The sequence below is a fragment of the Xiphias gladius genome, chromosome 11 (genome assembly GCF_016859285.1).
Source record: "Xiphias gladius isolate SHS-SW01 ecotype Sanya breed wild chromosome 11, ASM1685928v1, whole genome shotgun sequence".
Taxonomy (NCBI): domain Eukaryota; kingdom Metazoa; phylum Chordata; class Actinopteri; order Istiophoriformes; family Xiphiidae; genus Xiphias; species Xiphias gladius.
In genome coordinates this window covers 22,694,458-22,720,326 of record NC_053410.1, presented here as the reverse complement: position 1 = coordinate 22,720,326, position 25,869 = coordinate 22,694,458, and the positions used below count along the sequence as shown (strand labels likewise).

Sequence of the window (25,869 nt, the reverse complement as noted above, 5' to 3'; positions counted from 1 at the left end):
CGTATAAGCTACACGTTGCACAGTCTGCCATAATGGCAGAGAGGTTAGAACTGTAAGTGCACTGCACGTTTGAAAATGATTCACAATTAAGTTTTTGGATACTTTCAGTGAATTCAGTTTTGAACTTTTTTTTCCCTTGAAATCCTTCTTCAGTTCAACTACATGCCTAAGGTAAAAACGTGCTGCTTAAGGGAACAGTTTTGAGTGAAACATTTGACCTGAAGCCACTACTCTATGAAATTATGATTTAAGTGTTATGTTAACACATCAGGAGAGCAACTTCAATAAACTGGTTGGAGAGGTACAGTTAAGAAAAAGATAAATGGAATGCACTGAATACTGAGCCTTTGGTTTCAGTGATCCATCACCACTGTTTCTTGAACATTCACCAAAATCAGATACCCAGATGTCACCATGGCCTCTGACCAAATCACACCTTGACTCACCGCTAGGAAACAACCAGACGTATATTGCGGCATGATGAAAGGGAAAAAAACAAAAACAAAAAACATACTCAATATTATATCATGGGCCAGTGTGGATTACACTTAACAGTTTTATTTGGAATATTAAGACAATGAAGCATAAGCCAAGCACCAAGAGTGACAGCTACAAGTGTCGCATCATACGGCTCTTAAAAATGAACAGGTTATACTGGAAAACAACTGTTTTTTTTTTTTCTCTTTGAATGGTGAAGCAGATACACAAAACAGATAGTGAGATGTGAACATGATTATGCCATTTACACGCTCCAAATCCTACCTGACAGAAGAAGAGGAGATAAAGAAAAAAGAACAAGCGAGGAAAAGCAGAAGAAAATGGAACAGCGATATTCGTCTGACTTCAGCTTGCTCAGCCTGTGGCAGTGGCTGCGGCCCCAGATTTAAAGGGCTCTTGTGATTGGTCGGAACGAATAAGGCAGTCTGGGAACACTGCGGCGCTGCAGAGTGACAACCATTAGTTCCCATCATTGTCAAGTCCTGTTGCCTCGGCACCTACATCCACACAGCAACCAATGTGCACATACAGCATTAAAGTGACAGAGGATTGCAACCATTGTTACACTACACTCCATTGCATATAAGGGAGAAGTAATAATGAAAAATAATAATTCTTTCATACATCTTTTTCTGTTTGCATATAGCACTTAGCCCAGCTTTCTAAAATATATATGGGAACATGAAAAAAAAAAAAAAAAGTTTAAAATATCTTTTTTTTTTGTTTGTCCTCTAAGAGCTGAAACCATGAGTCGTACCAAGGTGGGGGGTAGGAGTCCTACATCCAGGGGTGCTGCTTTTGCAACATAACCAGCCTGTCTTTCATCCAGACCAGACCCAGTGGTTTCTTGCCTAAAATGAGGATCTCATAGTGCAGCTAAATAGTGTCATACTAATGACAATATAAGGTCAAAATAGTTCAATTCATGGCATTTTGTTTTTTAAGAACATAGAATATACACGTAAACACCCATCTTTGTTTTCCCTTTTTTAGGGGAGTCACAAAAAAAGGTGGTGCTGGCTAAATGTGGTCCATGTTTACACATCCCTGGCATAGGGAGGGGTGGTGGGAAGGTGTGGTGTGTGTCAATACCTGGGGTAGTGCAGGTGTTAGAAGTGTGATGATGTGTGCAAATGTATGTGTGTTCCTTGACAGTTAATGCACCACAGAAGAATAAAATGTCTTTTCATCAGGATCCTATTCCATAACTCCATCATTCATCATACATACAATGCTTTTTTCCCCTCCTAAATCTATGGGTTATATGGCAAACATGTGCTACACTTAACATCAGATATTTCCCATGGGGAAAACTGGGTTGAGAGGGTCCTGGGACTCTCCTTGCAATGGGCCTGCCTGAGAATAAGGGGGTGGGACAGGGGCAGAGAGGCATTGTTCATTGGAGTCACTGTCATCACCCCTCACAGTCGACTCTGCATCCCCTCCACTGGAACCCTCCGTGTGGCTCTGTCCATACACTAATATACTCCCACACAACACACACGCATGCACAGAGTCTGCAGCATGGTGGAGACTACTACTCCACTAACACAGCTTACAACACCTGAATATAAGTGAAATATTTCAGGACCACCGGCTTTTTTGTAACACTCACACAAATCTCGCCATCTCGAAATAATACACGTAGAGTACTGTCCATAAGTGTTTGGACAGTGGGACATTTTCAGTTGTTTTGACTCTGTAGTGCAGCATACAGGTAATGAAACAATGACTATGAGGTTAAAGTGCTAACTCCCAGTTTTTTTTTCTTTCTTACATTTGAGAGAGTTCAAATCCATACTGGGTGTACAGAGTGGGAGTACTGGCTTTTCGATATGCAATTTCAGGTCACAGCAGGTGAAAGACGATCCTTAACGCACTGAAAGGACAACCAACGAGAGCCAGAACAGAATTTTCTTGACTGGCCAAGTCCAGACCTCAGTCCAACCAAGGATGTTTCATTTGCTGATAACCAGACTGAGGGCAAAAATCTCCCAAAACAAGCGAGAATGAACATGACTGCAGTTACAGACCTCACAGAACATCACCACAAACAAAGCTGTCTGCTCATGTATGTGTGTCATAGACTTTGGCTGCAAAAGATGTCCAACCAAATTCAAATATGACAACTTAAGTGCGTTGAACTGTGGGCCAGATTTCACAAAAACTGGGACAATTCCTACCATGTCCACCCAATATGGATACAAACCCTTAAGTTAAAGCTTTAAGTTGTTGCTAAGCCCAACTGTCATTTAAAATAGAATTTAATGGAGTAAAGAGCCAGTATAACGAAAAACGTGTCACTGTCCTAATACTTGCAGACGGCACAGTAGAACACAAATACACAATTAAAGTGCTATTTACTTCAACAAATTCCTTGCACCCTCTGTGAGCACGTTGTTGCCACGACAGGAAGCCAGCGCTCTCAGTGAGCCAGCTCCATCTCCTGCTTTTTAAGGTTAACTTCAGCCTAACATCGCCCTAGTAGGGTTGGAGAAAGAGTAGAGGGTCGGACAAATAGGCCTCAAGTTCACTCTAAACCAAAGTCACCTCTACATGAACACAGTGATGTTAAGGATGTATCCAGATGGGGAGAGAGCAGTTGGATTAAAAAAAAAAAAAAAAAAAAAAAAAAGGCCTCCCTCAGTCATACAGCAGCCATAAGGCAACACACAGTGGCCCTTATAGTACCCAGTAAATTTATATCCCCACATGGTAAAATTAGCCTGTGATTAGTGCCCGCAAGTGGGGTTGGTCACGGTAAGGAGTAACATGCTATTGCTAAGAAGCAGCATGATAGGCAGGTGGCAGTGAGCAAGATAGAAGATAGCATGATGTTTGTGGGTCTTCAGTAGATACAGCGGCTTGGAAGAGTATTCTGACTCCTTCACTTTTTGCACTTTATGTTGTAGTTTTTATTTTCAACTGATAAATTTTTGCCCATCAATCTACACTCATTAACCCAAAATTATAATGTAAAAACATGTTTTTAGAAATATTTGCATATTTATGAAAAATCGATAACTGAAACCTTTTATTTACAAAACCATTCAGACCCTTTGCTGTTGCACTCCAAACGGTATTCAGGTGGATCCTCTTTGCTTTAATTATCCTTGAGATGTGTCTAGAACTTGACTGGAGTCCACCTGTGGCAAATTGAATTGTTTGGACGTAGTTTAGAAAGGCACAAGCCTGTGTATATAAGGTATATAAGATAAAATCATGACAAGGCATAGATCAGGGCAAGGTTATAAAACCATTTCTAAAGGACTGAGTGTTCCCAGGAGCACAATGGACTCAATAATTGTGAAATGGAAGAAGTTTGGAACCAACAGGACTCTTCCTGGAGCTGGCCTACAGCCAAACCGAGTAACTGGGCAAAAAGGGCCTTGGTCATGGAGGTGACCAAGAAGCCAATGGTCACTGTAACAGAGTTTCAGAAATCCTCTGCATGGTTGGGAGATCCTGCCGGAAGGACGAGCATCTCAGCAGCACTCCATCAATCAGGCCTTTATGGTAGAGTAGATAGACAGAAGCCACTTTGAGTAAAAGCCATATGGCAGTCCGCTTGGAGTTGTCAAACGGCATTTAAAGAACTCAGAGCATGAGGAAATAGATTCTCCAGAGTGATGAGACAAAAATGTAACTCTTTGCCAGAAAGGTGACAGTTCACCTCATCACTGCAATGATCCGAGGCATACAGCCAACACAACGATGGAGTGGTTCGGGACAAGTCTCCGACTGTCCTTGAGTGGCCCAGCCAAAACCCAGACGTTTCCCATCCAATCCGATGGAGCTTGAGAGGAACTCTCAGCAAGAATAGGATAAACTGCCCTAATCCAGGTGTGCAAAGCTTGTAGAGACTTCCCTAAGAAGACTCAAAGCTTTGACTACAAAGTACTGAATCAAGCGTCTGAATACTTTTGTAAATGAGAGATTTAACTTTCTGGTTTTTAATAAATTTGCAAAAATTTATGAAAACATGTTTTCACTTTGTCATTGTGGCTATTGAGGGTAGATTGAGGGACAATTTTACCCATTTATAGAATTAAACCTACAGCACAAAAGTGTGAAAACAAAATGAAGGGGTCTGAATACTTTCTGAAGCTATTGTATACATTTTCTTTTATTTGACAATGTGGATGCTAAAAATTCTGAAACATAAAAGTGCACATGCAAGCCACTCAAATGTCAGCCTTCTCCTCCTCCTCCTAACAATCACTCCTGCCACTCTAACACAAATAGGTGATTCATGCTTTCTGACAACAAAGAGCGGGCGAGGCAGTGGAAAATGTTCCAGACTTTTATGTGAGGAAATGTTCCATAAATGCTGATCAATTCACAATGCAGTATAGAAGTTAAAAATTGGTTAGTGAGATATGAGAAATATTAACCCTTAAACCTACACCAATTATCTTTTACCAACTGCATAAGAATAAAAAATTTCTTGTTGCCTGCCTGATAAATATGTGAAAATAGGACGATTGCTTAGTTTCAGGGTGCAGATGCGAGCTTAACATAGCCAGGTCCTCCCACATGTATATGTTATAGCAAAGAAGAGCAGCCTAAGTGTTACATACTGTAGTATGGAATTAGCTTTCACTTGTTAGTAAAGCTGAAATAGAATTTAGCTTAATTTTATCACCACTGAGTACTGCAATAAGCAATAGCCCAGTAGTTAATACACATAACTGTGCAGGAGCTTTGGTCACAGTCTCAGATATTCATGGGCAAGAAAACGCACTGATATTTGTTCAAGATTCATCCTCACTGATGAGAACAAAAGTAACCTTAAACATATGTGTGGGCTGATAGACACGAGCACACACATACACAGACTAAAAAAATGAACTAGTTTGAGAACATTTACAGATGAACCTTTCCAGTGATCATGAGCTCAGGCGTGTTTCAGCTTTAATATTTTAGTTATATACATCACTGCAGGGTTTTCATCTAAATACTTTCCAGTTAATTGCAGTGTTTCCCACACACTTAGATTCTATTTGTGGCGGTAGCTGACAGGTGCGGCGGGGGGGGGTTCTTAAATTAATTATTAAATAATACCATATATAAGGTGCTCCGCAGCAAATATTTTAATTGCCAAGTACTTTGTGACTAATAAATTACTGAACAATATATACAGCTCCATTGCTTCACGTTGTGTCAAACAAGTAACAACCGTCATTGACTTGGGTTGAGTTGGTGAGAGTTGATTACACATTGTGATTTCATAGTGAGCCCAATCCTGAATGATAGTCACACAAAGAGGGCCAATAAAGAGACAGGGCAGTAAAAACGTAATGGATTTTTTGACGGTCCAGCGGCCAACTGACGCAGCGGGATTTCTCCCAGTGCTCCCGATGGCCACTCCGGCTGTGAAAGACGGGTCCGTTGTCAGTGTGTTTGTGTGTGTGGGAAAGAGAGAGAGAGCAGGAGCAGGGCAAGGAGGGGCTGAGTGAATCAATGCACTGCCCACAGCTCTGCAATGAAGTAAGATTTGACCCATTCGTAATAGAATTAAAAAAAATAGAAAATCAATATGTGGCGGTCACTGTTGATACTGTAGCAAGTCACCACAAATAAATCAATGAATGGGAAACACTGAATAGTATTTATGTTAGAAAAACATTCTCTAAACACCTTAGGAATCTCACTTGTTTGCACCCATCTCATTCTCCCAGTCATGTGCACACATTTTATTTAAAAGTTAAACTAATTTCATTTTTATAAAAGCCAGGTAATGTGTTTTTACTACTAATTAAGAGTTAAAACAAACACTTGCTGATGAATTAGTTTAAACACTGATGGCTAACTTGGGTATTGTCATCAGAAGTTGGATCATTCTGATGCCCTCTCATTAGGATTTGTTTTGTCAAGTTGCAGGCAAGAACCTACACATGTGAGGGCTGGACAAATGTGGATATCTTGCACTGAAATATGCTACAGTAGGGCTGTCATTGGACCCTCTAATGACCTAATACGACCACACAAGCCATAATGTGGCAAGAGACCAATGCATGCACTAGTGAGTGAGAACAAATGTAACTAATGTAAAACTTATAATTTCAATAACCTGTTATATCTTAACCAACATAGCACCACTATATTTTTTTTCTGTTGCAAAAACTTTAACGTGCATCATAAGTAAGTGAGCTTTGAGCTCATGCACCTCTTCATTGTTATTCTCTTCAGGCTCATTTGATGTCATCCAAGCGACTGTGTTGAAGCATCTCCTGCTCCAGGTTTAGACTACAAAGCAACTGATTATGGAACAAGATAAATGTTTTTCTAAAAAGGCACATAAGTTACATTTATTTTCTCTTCACGCTGAGAACACAACAGAAATGACTGGATAGCCTGCAGTGCATTTGTACCAAGCCACACAACTAAAATAATTAAGATTACATAACTAAAGATCTCAAGTATATGCCAACCCCTCAAGAGTTGAGTGTTAGCCGGCACTCAATGATATGACTATAAATGCATCCAGGCAATGAGGGGATTTGTTGGGGTTGAGACCTCATAGTAATAAGTTGTGAAATGGGGGACATGGACTCCGAAGAAAAAGCTTCATGTGCTCGTTCCTGTTAGTGACACAGTGCTCCTCATAAAAACAGCTTGACACATTTTACATGGTTTTATAAAAGAAATATAAATTCAGGAGGGAAAGGGTACTGCAATCTAATCCTGGGAGTTTAGTTTAATTGATTGTCTTCACCTACCACTTTTCACACGCACCCTTGACTTCTCAGAAAACACCTGTTGGCATTTACAATAAGCAAAGTGCACAGCTCGCTGCACTGATATTACAAGTGTCTTGTGAAAACGAAAGAAAAATACCCAAATTGAATACACAGGGTCAAAGCTCTCTGTTCAGCCAGATGCCACTAAAAGGTGCTAACTGAAGAAAGTAGGTGTTAAACCATATAAAGCCATAGCACAATTCCATAAAGACCCCAGACTGCTCAAATGTTACCTAAGGAGCTATATTTTATACATGAAAAAATTAACTGGGTGCATATGTGCAGAGAGTTGAAGTGCCTGTGGCCAGTGAAGAAATAACAGACTGCTTTGACATCCGTAACAATGGCAAGAATTATTAGAATATTTCCTTACATCCTGTGCCTCCTGTTTCAAAAGCAATTCTGTACAGTGGGAGAAAAGTTGATAAGTTTAGCTTGTTCACTAAATAGGACACACTAGACTGATTTAGTATTCATCATTCACCATTACTGCTTGAGGAGGAACTAGTGTTTTTAAGGACAAATCTATTATCCTTAGAAAGCACTTAATTTCCCTGATGTGCTGTCCTGAACTCTATGGACCCTCTCAGAATCTCTCCCTGTCTCTGGCTTCGCTGATACTCATGCGTGCAAAGAAATGGCAAAGAATGTGCCTTATGTGTAGCTCTATCCATGGGACAAGCTCTGACTGCAATATACCAATAGCACCTCCAGATGCCCTCTCAACCCACACAGACCTTAAAACACTTGGGAAGGTGCTCCACTAGGTGCTTTGACAAGCTAAGGAAGTAAAAAAATAGAGAAAGCACAAAGTGAACTGTACAACGTAGCCATGTGGGCCTAAATAGCGATTTGGGATGAACAGGGGAGGCATGCAGGCAGGTCTACAGGCAGGGTGATGTTGTTGGATCAGGCAGACATTTAGCACAATGCATGAGAGAAAAGACACAAAGCACTGATATTTGTGCCTTCCCTCCCTGTCAAAACAACCTGTTTAACACAAAAACATGTGCTTGCCAGACAGCATTATACTGAATATAATCATATGTATTTTCTGTGATGTAAGTAATAACTAAAACAAAGATTAGAATGAATCTTGAATAGCTTGTTACATTTAAATTCCATTTCCTGCCAGAGAGAGCGCCATATCAGTATAGCCTCTAATTGGCTAATGAGGAATTTCTAAAGTTCTGTGATCCTCCTGCACTGTATGTACAGACAATGGAGAAACCCGCCCTATTTGACCTTGAGTGGCGGTTCCCTCTCCAGCCAGCGAACTCGTACTTTCTGTTTATAGTGATACTCCTTGAGGAAGTCCTGCAAGGCAGGGGGCAGCGGCAAAGAGCCTATACCATCGTAGGTGGTCCAGCGGCAGATGGCAGCTCGTGCCAAGTGCTGCAGGCCAAAGGGAAAGGTTCGATGGAGAGGTGCTGTAAGCAGCGGTTCAAAAAACATGCAGGCGCTTGGGTCCTTGTAGTGCTCCAGCAGTCCTGTAACGGTGGAAGAGTGGAAAACACATGGGTCATGAGCATCAAAGCTGAAGTTGTGGTTCCACTGCTCGATGCGGGCATGCAGTGAGCGGTTGTAACGGCGGAAGCTAACGGAGAAGAGGTAGTCCTCCTGGGCGGAGTCACGCAGCAGGAAGGTGCCCTCTGGCCGTCCATCCAGCAGTGCCTCAGCCTCGTAGCGGTCCATCACGCCCCAGTAACAGGGCAGAGCTGTGATCTGCAATAGGTCTGGCACCAGGCAATGGATGTAGTCTATCTGGGTGTGAACCTTCCAGGGCCCAGGTTGCTGCCGGCTCATGTGACCATCCCCAGAGGCGTGCCTCTGCTTGGGCCTCCTTGCCTGCAGACAGAGGGTGGTTGAATCCTCCTCAGAATCACAGTCGTGGGCGGACGCTGTAGCCCCCAACACCTGCCCACAGGCCCCTGATGATCCAGCACCAACAGAGCTGCCGGTCCCTGAGGCCCGGCCATCCCCAGAGGCCTCTCCAATGCCAGGAGCCATCTTTGGTCCCAGTTTGTAGAGAGAGGACCCCGGCACTGAGGCCTCCAGGGTGTGGATCTGTGCATTAGGTGGTGGGTCCACACCTTCCTCAATGCTAAGTCTGCGGCGCTCACGTAGACGTTCCTCTTCATCCTCAGGAGAGGGGTGGGCCGGGTCAAAGGCATCGAGCAGGGCAGTGGAGGAATGCGGGCTGACCGGTGCTGTGTGCTGCTTGATCAAGTGCCACTTGTGAGCAAGGTCTGAGCCTGGTGGGAAGGGGCACGTCTCCAGCATGAGCTCTGTCAAGTGAATCTTACGTTTGGAGGTGACAGGGTTCTTAGATGAACGGGAGCGTCTACGAGTAGGCAGGGGTAAGCATAGTCCTACTGTATCACTTAGCCGCTGGCGTAAAGACCGAGCATTCAGACTGCGTCCTCCAGATACAGAGTCACTCATCTCCTGGATGGAGCTGACTCCATAACGCCTGTCCCTACGGTTGCCACTCCCCCGTAAACGCCCAGACCGCCTATCACCCTCCAGAGAGCTCTGGGTTTTGGTGGAACATGAGTGCTTTTTCTTGCCCCCCCATGGAGCATGACGGGAATAGGAGTCTCTCCGGGCCAGGGGAACACCCCCTGATCCCCCCCGCATATCCTCAGTGTCCTTGTCAATAGTGATCTCAACTATCTGAGGGATGTCCGACACACAGTTGTGATGGCGGCGTCCTGCTGTTACCATTGGCACTGGTAGGAGGCTCCGTGATGGGCTGGAGGCTCCTGATGCATGCGCATCACCTGAGCTGCCTCCTTGGCCAAGATCCACCACACAGTGGACGGCATCTGCCTCAACCCTGCTTTCACTGGGTCCTGAACTGTTGTTGTGAAAGAGTGTCTGGCATTTGCTCTTCAGGTTGCTCCACATGTTGCCCGCTTTCTTCATCAATAGGAGCCCCTGGGACCCTGAGGTAAAATGAGACAAAACTGGTTAAGTCACAGGTGTAGAAATCTTGCTAAAGCAATGGTGCCTACATTTAACACTGAGATACAAGCTATATAAAGAATGCCCTACATTTAAATTCCCCAGACTACTATGTATCTAGTAATTAGACATGGTGTGAGTATAACGGGGCCAAAGTGTCTGAGAGGTGGGTGAGCTTGAGTAGTTGGAACAGCAGAGTTACGAGTTGCCAGGCAGACGTGCAGGGACACAAGGCCACAGCTATAAATGAACCCAGGATCTGCTCACAGCTGATCTGCTGGTATGTACTGTATTACAGAGCCAGTCTAGACCTGACCAAAAAATTTCCCTGCAACAGCAGCAGACAGGGCACATGTACATGCACATACACACTCACATATGCCATTGATTTATCACTCTACTAGAATTTGACAGGGATTTGGAAGTAGTAGTGCCAAATTGTGTTCAAATTTTACTGTGAGCAAAGTCACCAAAGATACGTGGCCTGCCAAACACAAAAACCTCAAAGGATTCCATAATGCAGCATTTCCTTCCCTGTTTCAGACATATTTTCTGGACTTCATGGATTTATTAGGGTACACATTTTTGTTAGTAAATCCAGATAACTGTAGCCAAAGGTCTGATACCTTAAAACCCTTGCCAATATGAAAAATATCTAAAACCAAACACTTTTGTAAGTCCTCACACTAGGGTTTCAGTTCTTTGTACCTAAAAGTGAATTACTGCACTGTGTTTTCGTCCTTTACGGCTTGAAAAAAATGTTATTCCATTAAATTCTGAAGAAAACTAAAGTATACAGTGACTGATAACATTATTCAACATTGACTTTTTCCATGAGTACGAAACTGCAAACTGGCATAATACAGTATTTATATGAATATGCACTTCAAATTATGAGAGTTCTCATAGAAAATTTAAATCCCTAACCATGTCAGCATCAACTGCAATTATTATTCACTAACATACAGGCACACAGCAAAAGACGTTAGTCCCTCTGTGGCTAGTCTACTTCACTTCCTCCCACTTCTTTTCTTTTTTTGATTAGCTAACTCAATATGCTTCTGAGCTAAAAGCAGCTATCCCAACTACCTAGCATTATGTCAACCTACATGCAATGTCTTTATCCTAACATTGATAAAGACATTATGGATTTGCACAGTCAGCTGTGAGAGACAAGGGTTCTGTGATGCACAGGAAACCAGACTGGTCTTCAGCACATGACTGATTAAGTTGATTTGCTGAGGGCAGTTCTAAGGCTATCACTAAAACTCATGACATCTCTCCAGACCTGGCCATGGTCATCTCCCATACTGACTTGCTTTGTACTTACAAAAGATGACAATGTCTCTTCACTTGACAGTAGTTAGATCTTTGTGATACACATGCCTGCAATAAATTTGTTGCTATGAAAAACTAATGTCTTATTCAAACAGGTAAATTACATCACCAAATGTGACATGACTCATACACTGTGGTTTGTCTCTTATTCTGTTTTAAATGTATGTGCACATAATAAGCCTGAGAAAGTGCATTGCCTGGCCCGTCAGATGTCTCCCTCTTCTTCTCTTAGCGGTAGTACCAGTACGAAAATCCAGAACTGGCTATATACTCCCAATCTGATTGCCATTCGCTTGAGATGGAATTCCAATGATAAACTAAACATGTTTTCTAAAAAAAAAAAAACCAACATTCTAAGCAAAGCTCCCACATGCTTTTCCACCAAATGCCAATTCAGCAAATGCATAAGTGTTAAGAATCATTTCCCTGATGGATTTCATTGTACTAACATCTGTATGCTGCAATTCAATTATACTAACCTAATTATACTTAAAATATGTTGGCTATAAATTACAGTCACTAAACTTGCTTTGAATCACATACAATCATATACATGAATCACATAATGCCCAAGACTGCTCTTCTGCCTCTGCACATGGGATCAACTGATTAGTGCTGCACTGAGAAAGAACTATAGCCTTTAAATGCTATTAAGGGAAAATAAATAAATAAATTGGGGTGTCCTAATCTCCTAACAACGCAGTCACTTCTGCTTATTTAGATTGAAGAATGTGAATATATTTACGTTGTGAAATGTGAATCGTTGTACACTTTGACCCCAAGCTTATCCATGTCCATTGTGCGTTGATCCATTATTACTCAGGGGATATTGAGCAATATTAACAAGAGCAGTCACAGTGAACTGGTTTGACAAAGTGCTGCAGGTAAGAAGAGCTGACTACAGTTTGAGTCTACTAAAATCTGCAACATGTCACCAAGATGAGAAACACCTTTAACTGTGCCATTCCTGTTGTATGGAAGACCACTGGCATTGTGCCACACCACGTGCTCTGATTATAATTCCTCACATTATGGCAAGTATCCACACTGTGTGGAACTTCAGCTGTCCCGAAGATGCACAAATAATGTTGTGTCCACTGAGTACATGTTGATTAAGTTAATTTTTACCTTGAACTGCAAACCATTAGATAATGGACTGTTTTCTCTGAAAGTCATTTTTAAGCAAAAATGCAAAACACTGGACAGTTCCAGGTTCTCAAATGTTAGAATTTACTGCGCTTCTTGATCTTACATTATAGTATACTGAATATTTTGGGGTTTTGGACTGTGATCGTACAAAAAGTAAACATTTGATGACATTGCCTGTGTGCTGTAGGATGTTGTGGTAGACTTTTTTCTAATTTTTCTGGGCCAAATGATTATTTGAGAAAATAACTGGCAGATTACTAAATAGTGGAAATAATCATTAGTTGTAGCCCTATTCTTAACAGTGATCAGTGGTTAATAACTACCATTCCTAGCAAACTCATTCAAGTTGTAAATTATGTTAATTATTTGACCCAAAACGTCTTACCTCAGCCAACTAACTGATTAATGATTCAAATTTTTATAGAAAATGTTCCTATATTCTGTGATGCTCCAATCCGCTACACCAGATATGTATTGACACCTATTTTGACCTTTTGTAAATGGATCAAGTATTGGCCAGACTTGACTAAGCTGCATTAAATAATGTTTCTCAGTCATTGTTTTTATAAATTTGTAACAAAACGGTTTAACCAACAATCTGAATCAATATAAAACCAAATCTGCAAAAACCAAAAATAATGTTGATGTATAATGTCTCCACCTTTAATTAAGAGGCATGCCTCATGCTACACGAAGTATAACAGATTTAACAGTGATCTGAAGAATACATTTAAATAGGAAGGAGAAAACAGAGCACGGGTATAGGACCTCTACTAGGCATCAGCTAATTAGGTATCAAAATCAGGAGAGAGAAAGTGGGAGAAGTACATCCCTACTTACACATTTTCACGTTACATTTTAACTGGAGTGTCACTTAAGCCGTTTAAGTGTAATTTCAGTACGTTGGCTCAATTGCATACTAATACATCTTGACAATTCCTTATAAAAACATTTGAGTTCAAACTAAATCAAGACAGGCGATCAAAGGATTCCTCAAAGACACAACATGGCTCAAAAAGTACTTGAACTATTTGTCCAGCCAATCCAACTTTAGAAATAAAAACATGCAAACAACTGCCTCTGATTTGTCAAAATTTTTGTTGGAGCACAGTCTTACCAGCCTAAATTTGCCAGCATTTGTCTTAATTCTGTAATTGTGCTCTCAGCATAAAAACACTGAGCTATGAACTAAAACTGCATGTTCACACCCTGCTGTTTTCTCTCCAAGATGAACTGGAATTGTGAGGTTAATGTTATATCAGTTACATCTTGAGGGACTGGATTTTCCATCCGGGTTGGTGTGTTTTATTCCTCAGCTTCCTAATCGCTTAAAAAAATACAAACAATGAAAAGTTCCAGTGACCACGAGACCTTGCTAAAAGGGACCAGGATCTCCAAAACTTTGTTAATTATGACCAAGTATAAGTAAAACATGCCTATAACTTAACCCCGTGACTGTAACCACAATTTAACAATAATAAATCGCAAGGGTTCAGATGTTCAACCTGACAAGCAAAGAGACAGAATGCCTGGAGTTAATCCATAAAAATAGTATGAATTACTACAAATTTGAGGGATTGACCCCTGAGATCTGAAAACTCTTCCAGTATGTAATATTAGTTAGCTAATCTGCCCTGTGTCATTGTAAGCATGGCTCCAATTTTTATGAGACATCAAAGAAACTGTTGGAGACATCCACAACAGACAACAATAATACTACTGTGCATGTCTGACCAAACAACAACAAACATCACAGCATCACTACCTTTCAGGTCAGTGCATTTAATTAATGGAAAGATGGCGATACAAACCACTGTATGACCGAAATTCTCGTATCAGATATTTTGCACCAACGCACTAAATAAGAACATGCAACATCGTAATCCATGTAGTGACAAATCTAAGATATAATCACGTTTTAACTCTTGCTCTAATCATTTATGCAACTTTACAACCGAGAAAGTGAATTCTACGTCTACAACAAGACCCACAATGCTAAGGCATGTCACATTGCAGATTTCTGCCTAGAATTAACTCTGCTCAGCTAATTCAAGAGTGATTATTTAAACTATAGTCGTCCTATATAATACTCTATGACAGTTGCCACTGACAACAATGGCCACAACAATAGTGCAATCCAGTCCACAACCATTTAAAGTCGCCCTAAAACAGAACTAGGCTACTTCTGCTCTCCGGCAGCCCAACACACCCATTCTCCTGGGATCACACTGATCTAAGAGAGGGCTAGAGAGAAGATAAGATTAAGGGAGGGCGCCTTCTCTGCTCAGACCAGACCAGAGTTAATGAGATATCTGCAGCGTCTCGCATTTTTAAAGAAATGTGGGATGGCAGATAGCCATACAGGGTCTGCAAATGACTGATAAAACACACTGATTCTTACTATCACTTAAATCTCAACAAATATTAAAACATCGAAATACTATCTAGTTTTTTCCTCCACAAAACAAAGGCGAAATGTATTATTAATTAAAAATAGAAATTTCAAATAGCCAGAATATGTGCAAACATATCCCAACTCAATATTGCACTGTTTTTGAGCGCATCAACATAGTGTATGTAAAATATTATTCTGCCCTTATGTAGCTCTGTTAGTAGTTTTCACTCAGTGAAAACTCAGTCAAGTCAGACTAAAAAAAAAAAAAAAAAAAAGTGTTTCGTCAAGTCAAATTATGTTTAACAAAAACATAACTTGCATTCTAGACAAACACCGTTCAGAGTTAACGTTAACTACCTTAAGTTATCCCTACAATATCAGTACTTTCTTCGTTTGAACAGGATCTTGTCACACAGATTAACGTGTACAGTACGGTTCTATTACACTAACGGACAGATTTACAGGTGTGTCAATGCGAGACACACAGTAATCGAGCTATATCGTTATTATAGCTGGTCTACTGAAAAGGTTGGAAGGCCTTTAGGTTTCTGGAGGCCCCACTTTTCCCTGGTACCTGCCAAGTTAGCTGACTTGCTAACACGTTAACCATCCATAGCCGGACCGAATACACCGCTTAATGTAGCTACAGCCGCGAAGATAACGTTAGCTAGACTCATATTTGCCAAGCTGGCTGAGTGGCTTCTGTTAGACGTATAATTATTTTCAGGAGTAATTAGAAACTGCTTTCTTTTAGTTGGCAACAGATGGCTATCTTACGGTTCAGGCTTACGAGCTGTCAAAAATGCTAACTGTTAGCATGGGGGTTTCTAGCGTTTTAGTTAGCTTTGGCTAACGGGGGTTAGCATGTTAGCTTGTGAAAAATTCACTCAAAAAATTATAAAAATAAACCAAGTGGTGCGGTGTTGCTTACAGTTGCTGCGTAGACAAATGTGACATGCTTGACAAGTAATGGTTTGTTTCTAGAATTATATCTTACCCTTGTGCCTTCTGAAAGCCCTATTCAACAGCTCTCTTTGTCTGCAAAAAATGGCTATTAAGAGAATTCAGGCATATATCCCCTTTGCGGACCACGGTGTCGGATGAAAGTACTGAAGATACGCGGACACTTGACGGTATCATCCCGAATATTTTGACATTAATTAGTTAAATAGTAATCAAAATGGTTTAAAAAGTTAAATTATTCTTTAAGTGCTGCGAAAGCCCGTTCTTCATCATGGTGGGGGTCTTCTTTTCTGCCGTGGTCGCTGCTGCCTCTAGCAGCCAATATGACGGCGGTCTCAGCAGACAGAGAGCCGGAGAGGCGGACGATGTTCAACGTGAGTGAATCCGACTGACAGCGACTCGGTCCAATTGAGGTGAGGGAAAGGCGGCCACTTCCGACGGAGCACGCGGATAGGGAATGCCCCGGCGCTGGCTCCAAGTGATGGGCGTGCTGTGTCACCAATGAGCGGACAGAGGAGGCTGAAGCTCTCCGCTGGCAGCTACTTGGAAACGTGGAGAGGTGAAGTGATGCTGATGGTGTCCCGGCCAGTCCAGGCTACTGACTCACTGATGTCATCCAGGTAAGAAGGCCAGCACAGGCTCTGCCTGGGGAGCGAATGAAACCACAGTCCAGGCAGCAAAATTATTCTGACGAATACTTGGGCCACATATTGCGTTTCTTCTGGCTCAGTAATAACCCCGGTTACCACATCTGGACCAATTCTGGCGCACACACAGAAAATCTTTCTGGCTGTCAGCCAACGCCGGAGGATAAAAGCCGGAATCAGCCCAGATGTGGAGTGCATGGACCAGACTCGGGCCGAAGACCCGGGCATATGCTGGACCAGAAGTTTCATTTTGCTCCCTGGGAGGTAACGAGCCACACAACGAGAAAGAGTCGTTAGTAAAGAATGTATAAGAATAACTACAATAATCACATTACTTCCACCAATATGCCTCCTATCATCATCATCATACTCAAGGCTGGATCACCAACTGGGCAAGGCGGGCAACTGTTCTGGGGACCTGGAAAGCTCAAGGCTTAATGTCAACTGGTTTGTAGTAATTTAATTTGAAATGTGTTATAAAGCACATTATTAACTGACTGATAAAGCCTTTAAGATGGGTCTTGCTTTATTACCTGATTCCCTGTTTTAGAGAGGGGTGCACATGTTAAAATCTAGATTAAAGATCTTCACTATTCCAGTTTTGTGCTTTCTTGTTGTAGATTTTTAAATTATTTTGTATTCAATCAAATTACCACACAGCAAACTGGGGGGAGGTAATATCCCAGCATAGAAAAACCACAGACGGTGAGAAGACCAGGGGGTTATCAAGAGCCCAGAGGCTCATTTTTGCACTGGACCCCTTAGCAGGGTAATCTGGACATACCTGTAAACTCTCCTGGCCACATCAATAGGAGTTTAAAGTAAAGGAACTAGGTCATTTATGCACAAATAAAACAAGGAATAAAGAAATTTATTTGTGGAAATAGCAGGATGGTATAAACTAGTGTCCCCCTAATTGAAATAAAGTCAAACACTTATTAAAGCCACTCTCTCAAACCTCAAGTGCTGTAGAATTAGACGTGGCATTATATAGGCCTGAGCAGTGAATATGTGTCATAGCTTGTACCAAAGTAAATATTAGAACAATTAAAACGTCTGAAAGGAGCATTCATAGTCACTCACACCCACACATGAGGTCATCTCCTAGAGTCGGATCATTCATGTGCACATGACACAAGGCGTAATGGGAAGTGGAAGTGGTGTGAGTAATGTAGTAGTTAGCTGGAGCTGAAGTTGAGTTCAGGGGAAATCACCAGCAGCCCGAACACATTAGCTTTTACATCTCCGAGATGCTGATCTAATTTGTGCTTATGAAAGGAAATGAAAGAGAATTGCATTAGCACTGATTCTTCTGCCAGGAGTGATTCACACTATTTTAGTCAACAAGGACCTCTCGTACCAGGTCTATGCTGTGTCATATGCAAGCAATCCACAATAAGGATATTGTGACTCCCTACTGTGTCCAGGGTCAGTGAGTGTGATTCAGTTGGATCTGAAAGAGAAGGGTCTGAAGATATTACCATATTCTCGCACCAGTTCTGCAATAAATGAGAAACTGTAGGAACTACAGAGAGAAAAGTGTCCCAGCCTCCACACCTAACTATTTATACTATTGACTGTTTACATTTTTATACAATAGACTACTTGCATGTACTACTTGCAAATTAATGAAGGAGCAGGAAATGGAGCTTATTATACCAGGATCATTTTGAATGTTTTAGGTGCAGTGTCAATCGTAGAGAAGAATATGATGTAGTTAAAGTGTGTAGTAAACTTTAATTTATTGCACCAAGCTACAAGTCTGACATCCAAATAAACTAATAAAAATAATGAGTATTGACGGACAATGTTTTGGCATGAGCAATCACTTAGTACAGAAATAGATTTAGATACAGATCAGTCGTGATATTAAATAAATGGAGTGGTACAGAGGTTTGGTAGGATGGTTAGAGGTTCTATTTTTTCCCTAGTAAGGTGACTAAGAAAAGTACATGAGCATTATTTTGTGTGATGTGCAGATTATGTTTCATGTTGAAATCATTATTAAACCTAAGCAGTCGTACCCCCAAAGTGCACTTATATAGTAACTGAGTGTAGGCCTCTGTGGTCTGGTGGTGTATTGTATGTCAGAAGAAATGATGGAACATCTGCCCTGTAGCAAGTTATGTTGGACTACAGTTGGATAAAGGTATTAATTGGTCCAGCATCTGTCTTTATAGTAACTAAAACTGAAGGTATAAAATAATTGCAAAACTGACAGATATAACCATGTCGGATTTTGTAATTACTATTCTGATTCCCATTATCTTTTTATCTAGTTTTTTTTTATATGACCTCATCACAAAATATTATAAGACATTTTCATATTATAATGTGTTTTTTCCTGCCTATGAAAGGACATGTATATACAGTATCCACTCTTTTTAATCTGGGAGCAGCTCTTGTGTTGTAATCGTAACTCATTTTTATTACCCTGCTTGGAGAATTAGAATTACATAAAGAATTAGAATTATATAAAGGTAAATTAAATAAATTCAGGACAGAAATTCTGATATTATTGATAATAACTCCCGAATAATATGGGTGATATTATTCAAAGAGTTACAGTAGAAAGTTAGTTTGTACATGTGGTGACAAAGGCAGGGTTGCCATCTTGTGGCAAAAGTATGGAAACAAAATAGCATCGACATCAAATTTAGATTAACTGATCCCTGGTAAGCATCTCAAAACCCAGTAAGTTCCAACATTAGCAAAAGAAAGAATGTGAAATCAGCTAGACTCTTCCAACTGGAGGCATCAGCCAGGCAGGAGGCCAAAGAACCACAGCTCTGTGGCTGTGAAAGGAGATCGCAGTCAGTGCAGCAACTCATGAATTTTGGGCAGAGCTTCTCAGTGACCAGAGGGAAGTCACTAGAGGAAGACATGTGACATGACAACAGCCTGGAGCCAGGAAAAAGCCACGCAAAAGACTCCAGAAGTGCAAAAGATTCTGTGGTCTGATGAATCAAAAATGTGTTAGTTGGACAGCAATGCACTGCATGTCCCTTCATATAGAAAACAGTGCTATATGGTATGTGCAAATTTAGGATTTCTGCAGGGGTTATTAACCAGTGAGCTACTTAAGAAGTCCACTACGTCTCTCATGTGTGCACTGTATGTCTGAAATTCCAAAATAATAAAAAAAATCAGTGCCACAGTTATTGAACCAAGTATAAACAACATAAAGCGTCACGACATCACAAATTAACGCAAATTCAAAGGCCAGTGTTTTCTTCAAATCTCAATATTACAGAAAATGAGCTGTAAATATCTTTAAAATACTATGTCTGATCGACCTGCAGATCGTAGATTGCTTTGTAATTATTTTACAGTCAAAGTTTTTTCACTTTTTTCAAACCTTTTTGGTTTAGCCATCTTTGAGCATTCTAATATATGTAAAAACAATTTTGGGTAAAGTTAAAGATTAGGGTTAGAGTTAAGAATTCAAAAAAGGTTGACCAATGCTAGAAATAAGTACGGAACACATGTAGTAGTTTTTATTGGTCAATCCGTTGAACAGGGTTATTCAGGTTAATGAGGCCTCATAAAAGTATCTTCGTGTTCAATCAGTTCAGTCTTTATTGCTGAGAAGTGAGGGGCATAAAATTCAAAAGGGGAAAAAATATTTCTGACACAGAAATATTGAAGGAAAAATGAAAAACTTTTTAGAAACAAACAGAACATGCAAGACACAAACCACGTAGGCTGTGGAAAATGAGTAAATGAAATCGTTTTAGTCCACAACAATAAGGTGTAACAAAGAGTTATCTGAAGTGATGCTTCAATTGATATCATGTGGACACTGGAGTTACATATACTGTGGAACACTGCAACGTGTTTCACAGTATATGATCCAGTGTGATGCTTGTCGATGTTAATTGCCAATGTGTGATGTTTTAACTGTCCAATAGACATATCGTACATGTTGAGCTGACATATTAAAATATACTCTGCAAATCTAGAGTGCAGGACAAAAGCCCAGTTCAAAGAAAGTGTGAAGAAAACTCCCAGTTATGGTTGAAACTCTTAAAGTTCCAATCCAATATTAAGTAAAAATTTTTATCTCCGTTTGTCTTCAGCAAAAGTGGTTTATCAGCAAGTATAGAAAAAAAATTACATACATATATAGGACATTCAAGCATGAACAAAGCAGTCCCTTGATAGCAGAATTGAATTGTTTTTGGGTTTTCAAGTATTCCTCTTGAAATTTTCTGTAGAGGATTTACACACTTTTGACTCAGTGGACACTATCAAAACTATTCCCCTGTGGCTAATTTTTTGTGTTTTGCCATATTAATCCAGGCCTGGTATGTGAAAAATGATATGCACACCAACAAGTGGGCTTGTGACCAAAAGGTCACACATTTGATTCGCTGGAACAGCAATATAATTGTGGGTTGGAAAAGTGAAAGAGCAGCTCTTGCCACTGCCTCATTACCACCACGGAGGTGCCCATGGGAAAGGCCATTGACCCCAACATTGGCCAGAGATCAGGCTGTAGTTGTACTTGCACAGGTTATTTCTCTTTTTTGCTTATAATTTATAATCTCTGGCATAACTTGACATTATCATCTGATCTGATCTTGGAATTGATTAGTCACTCTCCCCCTATGTAGAATCTGTTTTGCACATAATCATGTGCACCATTTACAGTGGGAAAAGTCTCAGACTTTTGGACTCCACTGTATGTTGCATATTACATGGATATAACTTTCTATGTTTCCATTTGAGACACCTATATCAAATGAAATACGAATACGTATCACAACAAACAGCTTTGCGCTTTTGCTCATCAATACATCTAATAAGCATTAAAGAATTCAGTTAGGAGCACAATAAGCCCACCAGGGCTACATAACCAAATAGGCACATATTATTGAGATACACAAAATGCATTAGGGAAGAGATGTTATGCTATATGGTAATATGAAACTAGACACACATCAAACAACAACATTATGTAGCAAGTCAGAGCAGATAGCATGACCAGCAGCACAATGATCAGAATGACAGAAACACCACCTCATTGGATGTGACGTATGATTTGTTTGATATGATTGGTTACGTACCAGTAGGCTGATACTGATCAAATCTAATGCAAGGCTTCGTGTGTGTGTAAGTCATCTTGTTCACCATGATGTACACTACTGAACTTGAGTTCTTAAGATGTGACACTCGTTAAGAAGATGAAAGCCGAATAGAATTTCAGTCCAGCTTATTGGAGACCAGCATGTCTATTTCCAGTGGCCTGGTCATATGGGATGTGGGCAGATTCATTTTGAGTCATATGTGTAGTCATCTGGTTCAGCATGACACACAGACACACAACACTAACATTGCAATGGTGTTAACATGTAGCTGAGAATAATGTCTTTCATTTGTTTGTAAATGAAAACAAAAGTCAGTTATGTTACATTATACTGAGAGGTTTTTAAGACTTTTCCTCCCTATTTATATGAATGAGGGCAAATTAGATATTAGAAACACCTCAGTATAATGCAGTACACTTCAACAGCAGTATAAACTACAGCCTCTATAGAATTAAATCAACTGTCTGAAACAGTTTCAGCAAAAAACAGAACATTATCACCTTCATGAAGGGAGGATTAATTGCAGGACTGTTGTATTAGACTGAATTGGTGTACCCAGTGAACTGGCAGTTGTGTAGTTGTGACAAGTCCTAAACCTTTTCGTAGACTCCTTGTCTAAGATTCAGAATTTGCAATTTAGAATATACCCATAAATTAACGGTAGAAGATGATGGGCAAAGGAGAGAGCCAAATTCACTCAAACCTCTTTCAAGGGGGTGTCCTCTTGAAAACCCTGTGAAGTCGCAAAGGTCTGAACCACAAAACTCTGGACCAGTATTCTCAAAGAGGGCATTGAATGACACAATGGAGAGACTCCACAGAAAGTGTTTCAGTCAGCATCTGTGGCACAAGCTGTGCAGGGCTCAGTTTGGCAGACTAAAGCCCTTCTGGATTATTAAACCTAATGTCTCTCTCACATACTTGCTTGTAAAATCCCCAAGAACTTTGATTTTAAGGTCAAGGGTTGATTCTGACCAGAATTAATAAATTAATTGAACACTTTAAATTCTGAACTTTTATTCAGTTCTTTGGAGGTGAAATGCAGGAGTGGGGTGGATGTAAGGGCACGTGTTCAGAGTTCTCCTATAGGTCTAAGCAGGGTTCACAGTTTCACATTTTCCTTTATCAGGCTAATTTAATGGCATTTGTGATTGTGTGTGTTCTGTTATTTTATTTTTTTTTTTATTTTTTTTAACATTTTGTATATGTTAACCAGAAACAAGCTATGAGCTTAGCTCAACTAATGTTTTTTTAATTTCACATTTTATTGAGTTAAGGAGTTAAGGTGTTTCTATGCAGTTGTCTTTGTTATTGACTTAGATCATGTTACGAATGCAAGAATGATAATAATTAAAAAAAAAAAAAAATCAATCTTACTAATTCTCATTACTGCAATCATCTCCCTAATTTCCAAAACATGCATGTCATTACCAAAACAGGTGCTAATTGAGAGGGTAATTAATTATTTAACAAATAATATTTTGCTTTTCAATGCGTGTCAAGAATATATAAGTTTTGTTATTTCAGTTTTGCAGCATGACTTTTAAAGTATGTCAGGTTTCCATGAAATATCACAAAAAGCAGGTTGTAAATTGTAGGGGGTGTTGTGGTAATGAGAGAAAATCAGTAAAATGAAATAAATGTGTTTTGTAAAAAAAAAAAAAAATTAATTTAACTGCAGGCCTATTAATAATTCAATTTCAAAAATACAAATAATTATTTTTTTTTTCTAATGTTTTTGGTGTTTTTGCGGTAATAAGATTTTTCAAGGACTTGTTTGGTGAAATGTGAATAAAAATGGGATATATTGTCAACATGTTTTGAGATTAACAGTCCTGATTACTTAAGACCTTGTTTTTTTAATTTTTCAAAAGAAAATGACATTATGTCTTTTTAAAATGTTCATGTTTGAAATCTTTGAATCCAGGATTTCATGAGAATAACCCTGATGGCTATCAGATCTGATGCTAGCTGACTGAGAAACTGAATGGAGGCTGGCAGAGGCCAACAACTCCAGAGCTGGCAGCAGGCAAACAAACCAGGGTCTAACCATTTGTGGTGTAGGATTGGGTTCAGCACACTGGCTGGCAGGCAGGTGGCGAGGACATCAAGTGCTAGTTGACCATAAAACAGGCTGGAGGCTAGCCGACTAGGGTGCAGGCCGGAGGCTAGCAGGTCCGGTGCTAGCTGCAGGAGAAGGAGCCTGGGAAGCAGGTCCCTTGGAGGCATGCAGCATGGCTGTATAGGTGGTAAAGGTGATAGGCTTGCAAGAAACAGGACACTGATCAGAGCGGAAGATAAGCCTCCATCTGTAGAAGGCTACCTTTTGGGTTTATTCAGGGTCCAGCTTCCAAAAGGTAGCCAGTGACTCTAGGAAGTCTAAGAGAAGTGTCTTTAGACACTCCACAATCCTCCCAGGTAAATGGCAGGCTGAGTAGGAGCTTATCTGCTGGGTTCATATTAGACCAGATCGTACTGCCACAGCTGGTGGTAGGAGAGCAGGCAGGGAGGACCAAAATGCAGACAAACAGGCAGGATGGTGAAATGAAGAAACTTTAATAGATTAATTAATGAGGACCAGGCTTGCAGGCAGGCAGGCACGTATTGAGGTAACTACAACCACTTAGCAGGAAGAGGAGTCCACAGCATGAGCAGCACAAAGGGAAACACACAGAGACATCTGGCAACTGACTGGGGAAAAGGGCTGTGATAAATACCGGGAAGCAGATGAGGGAAATGAGGAACAGGTGTGTAGGTAGGCGGGAAATTTTCAAGTAACTGGAAATGGAAATCATCGGCTTAAAAAAAGCGGGATTTTCCTCCTGAGACCACTGATCAAACAACTCACAACAGGGAGGCATTCAACTGTATCATACAGCGTCTTTCCTTGAAAGCAGCCAAGACTCAGAATGGAGTTTCACTATGAGCAAGTGCATTTATACTAAACATAGTGATTTGTGCAAAGGGGACAAAGACTCAAAGGAAGCTGAAGATTCGACCAAGTTGTGTTCCATAGAGAAAGCTTACAGCACCTTACTGAGTGAGCTAGGAGAGAACACAGAGCAGGAGGGGCTTTTACGCACACCCTTATGCACAACCAAAGCTATGCAGTTCTACAAAATATTGGAATCTAAGAATACACATTTGCCATATTTGATTGTATCATTATTTTCTCCAGTAACACAGAGTGCATAACTAGCAGAATCGTTGAAGTCTTGAGCAGGGGGCTTCAAGGTAAAAATATGTTTGACTTTATTCTTTTATTTTCATAATCTTTCTTGTGTTTTTTCCTCCCTGTGTTACAGTCACTGTGTTTTTTTTTTTTTTCTCCACAGTTCAGGAGCGTCTAACCAAACAGATAGCAACAGCCATAAATGAGGCATTGGAGCCTGCTGGAGGGGCAGTGGCAATTGAAGCTGTGTGAGTTTTAACTCTTTGTCTTAATCCTAACACACTCACATTAATTTTCAAAAAAAATTCTCCAGAAATTGAATCTGACATATGTGAGCAGGGGTTTAATGTGTCATTGCTATTCTGATTGTGGAAGTTAAACTCACAAAAGCCTGTTATTTTGGTTTTGTGGTACAGTATATGCACCAAATGAGGACATATAATTAATGGGTTGACCCCAGACAGTTCAGATGAAAACCTCCTGAATATTTTGAGCATCTTAAAACAGCCTTATTGAAATATTTAAAAAACAAACGGTGATATGACCACTGACAGGATATAGTGTGGAGATCCATGATCTCTTAGTCACCTACACTTTTTCAAACATGTTGCAACACAAAGGTCCTCTGTGTAAATCATGTTCTTTGGACTTTAATGCTAAGTTAAACTGTCTCTTTGGATTTCTTACTTTTAATTACGCATGTGCATGGTGATGAGAGGTGTGCAGAAGATGAATGCACAAGACTGTAACAACTGTCATGCTGGGAACATTCAGATCCCAAGACCCAGCAGGAGTTTCTCTCTCTGACACTGTAAGACAATTGAAATATGAGATACAAGGAATTTATCTAAAAACCATTGGAATATTTTGTCTGTTAATATGAATTGATGTTAAAGTAATGGCTCAA

At 40.3% G+C, this 25,869-nt stretch overlaps 1 protein-coding gene and 1 pseudogene across 1 annotated transcript; one reads left to right on the top strand and one right to left on the bottom strand.

Annotated features, from left to right (window-relative positions):
* Positions 1–525: 525 nt before the first annotated feature.
* socs5b (suppressor of cytokine signaling 5b) lies at positions 526–16,463 on the bottom strand. Its single transcript, XM_040138712.1, has 2 exons — positions 16,088–16,463; positions 526–10,189 (listed from the first exon to the last, which is right to left on the bottom strand). The coding sequence occupies exon 2, from the start codon at positions 10,167–10,169 to the stop codon at positions 8,478–8,480; it is 1,692 nt and encodes a 563-aa protein (XP_039994646.1). The 5' UTR covers positions 10,170–10,189; positions 16,088–16,463; the 3' UTR covers positions 526–8,477.
* An 8,121-nt stretch (positions 16,464–24,584) lies between these two features.
* LOC120796638 lies at positions 24,585–25,869 on the top strand (annotated as a pseudogene).

Excerpts from the sequence above, each read along its gene's own strand:
- socs5b (XM_040138712.1), bottom strand. The coding sequence starts at position 10,169 with ATGAAGAAAGCGGGCAACATGTGGAGCAACCTGAAGAGCAAATGCCAG.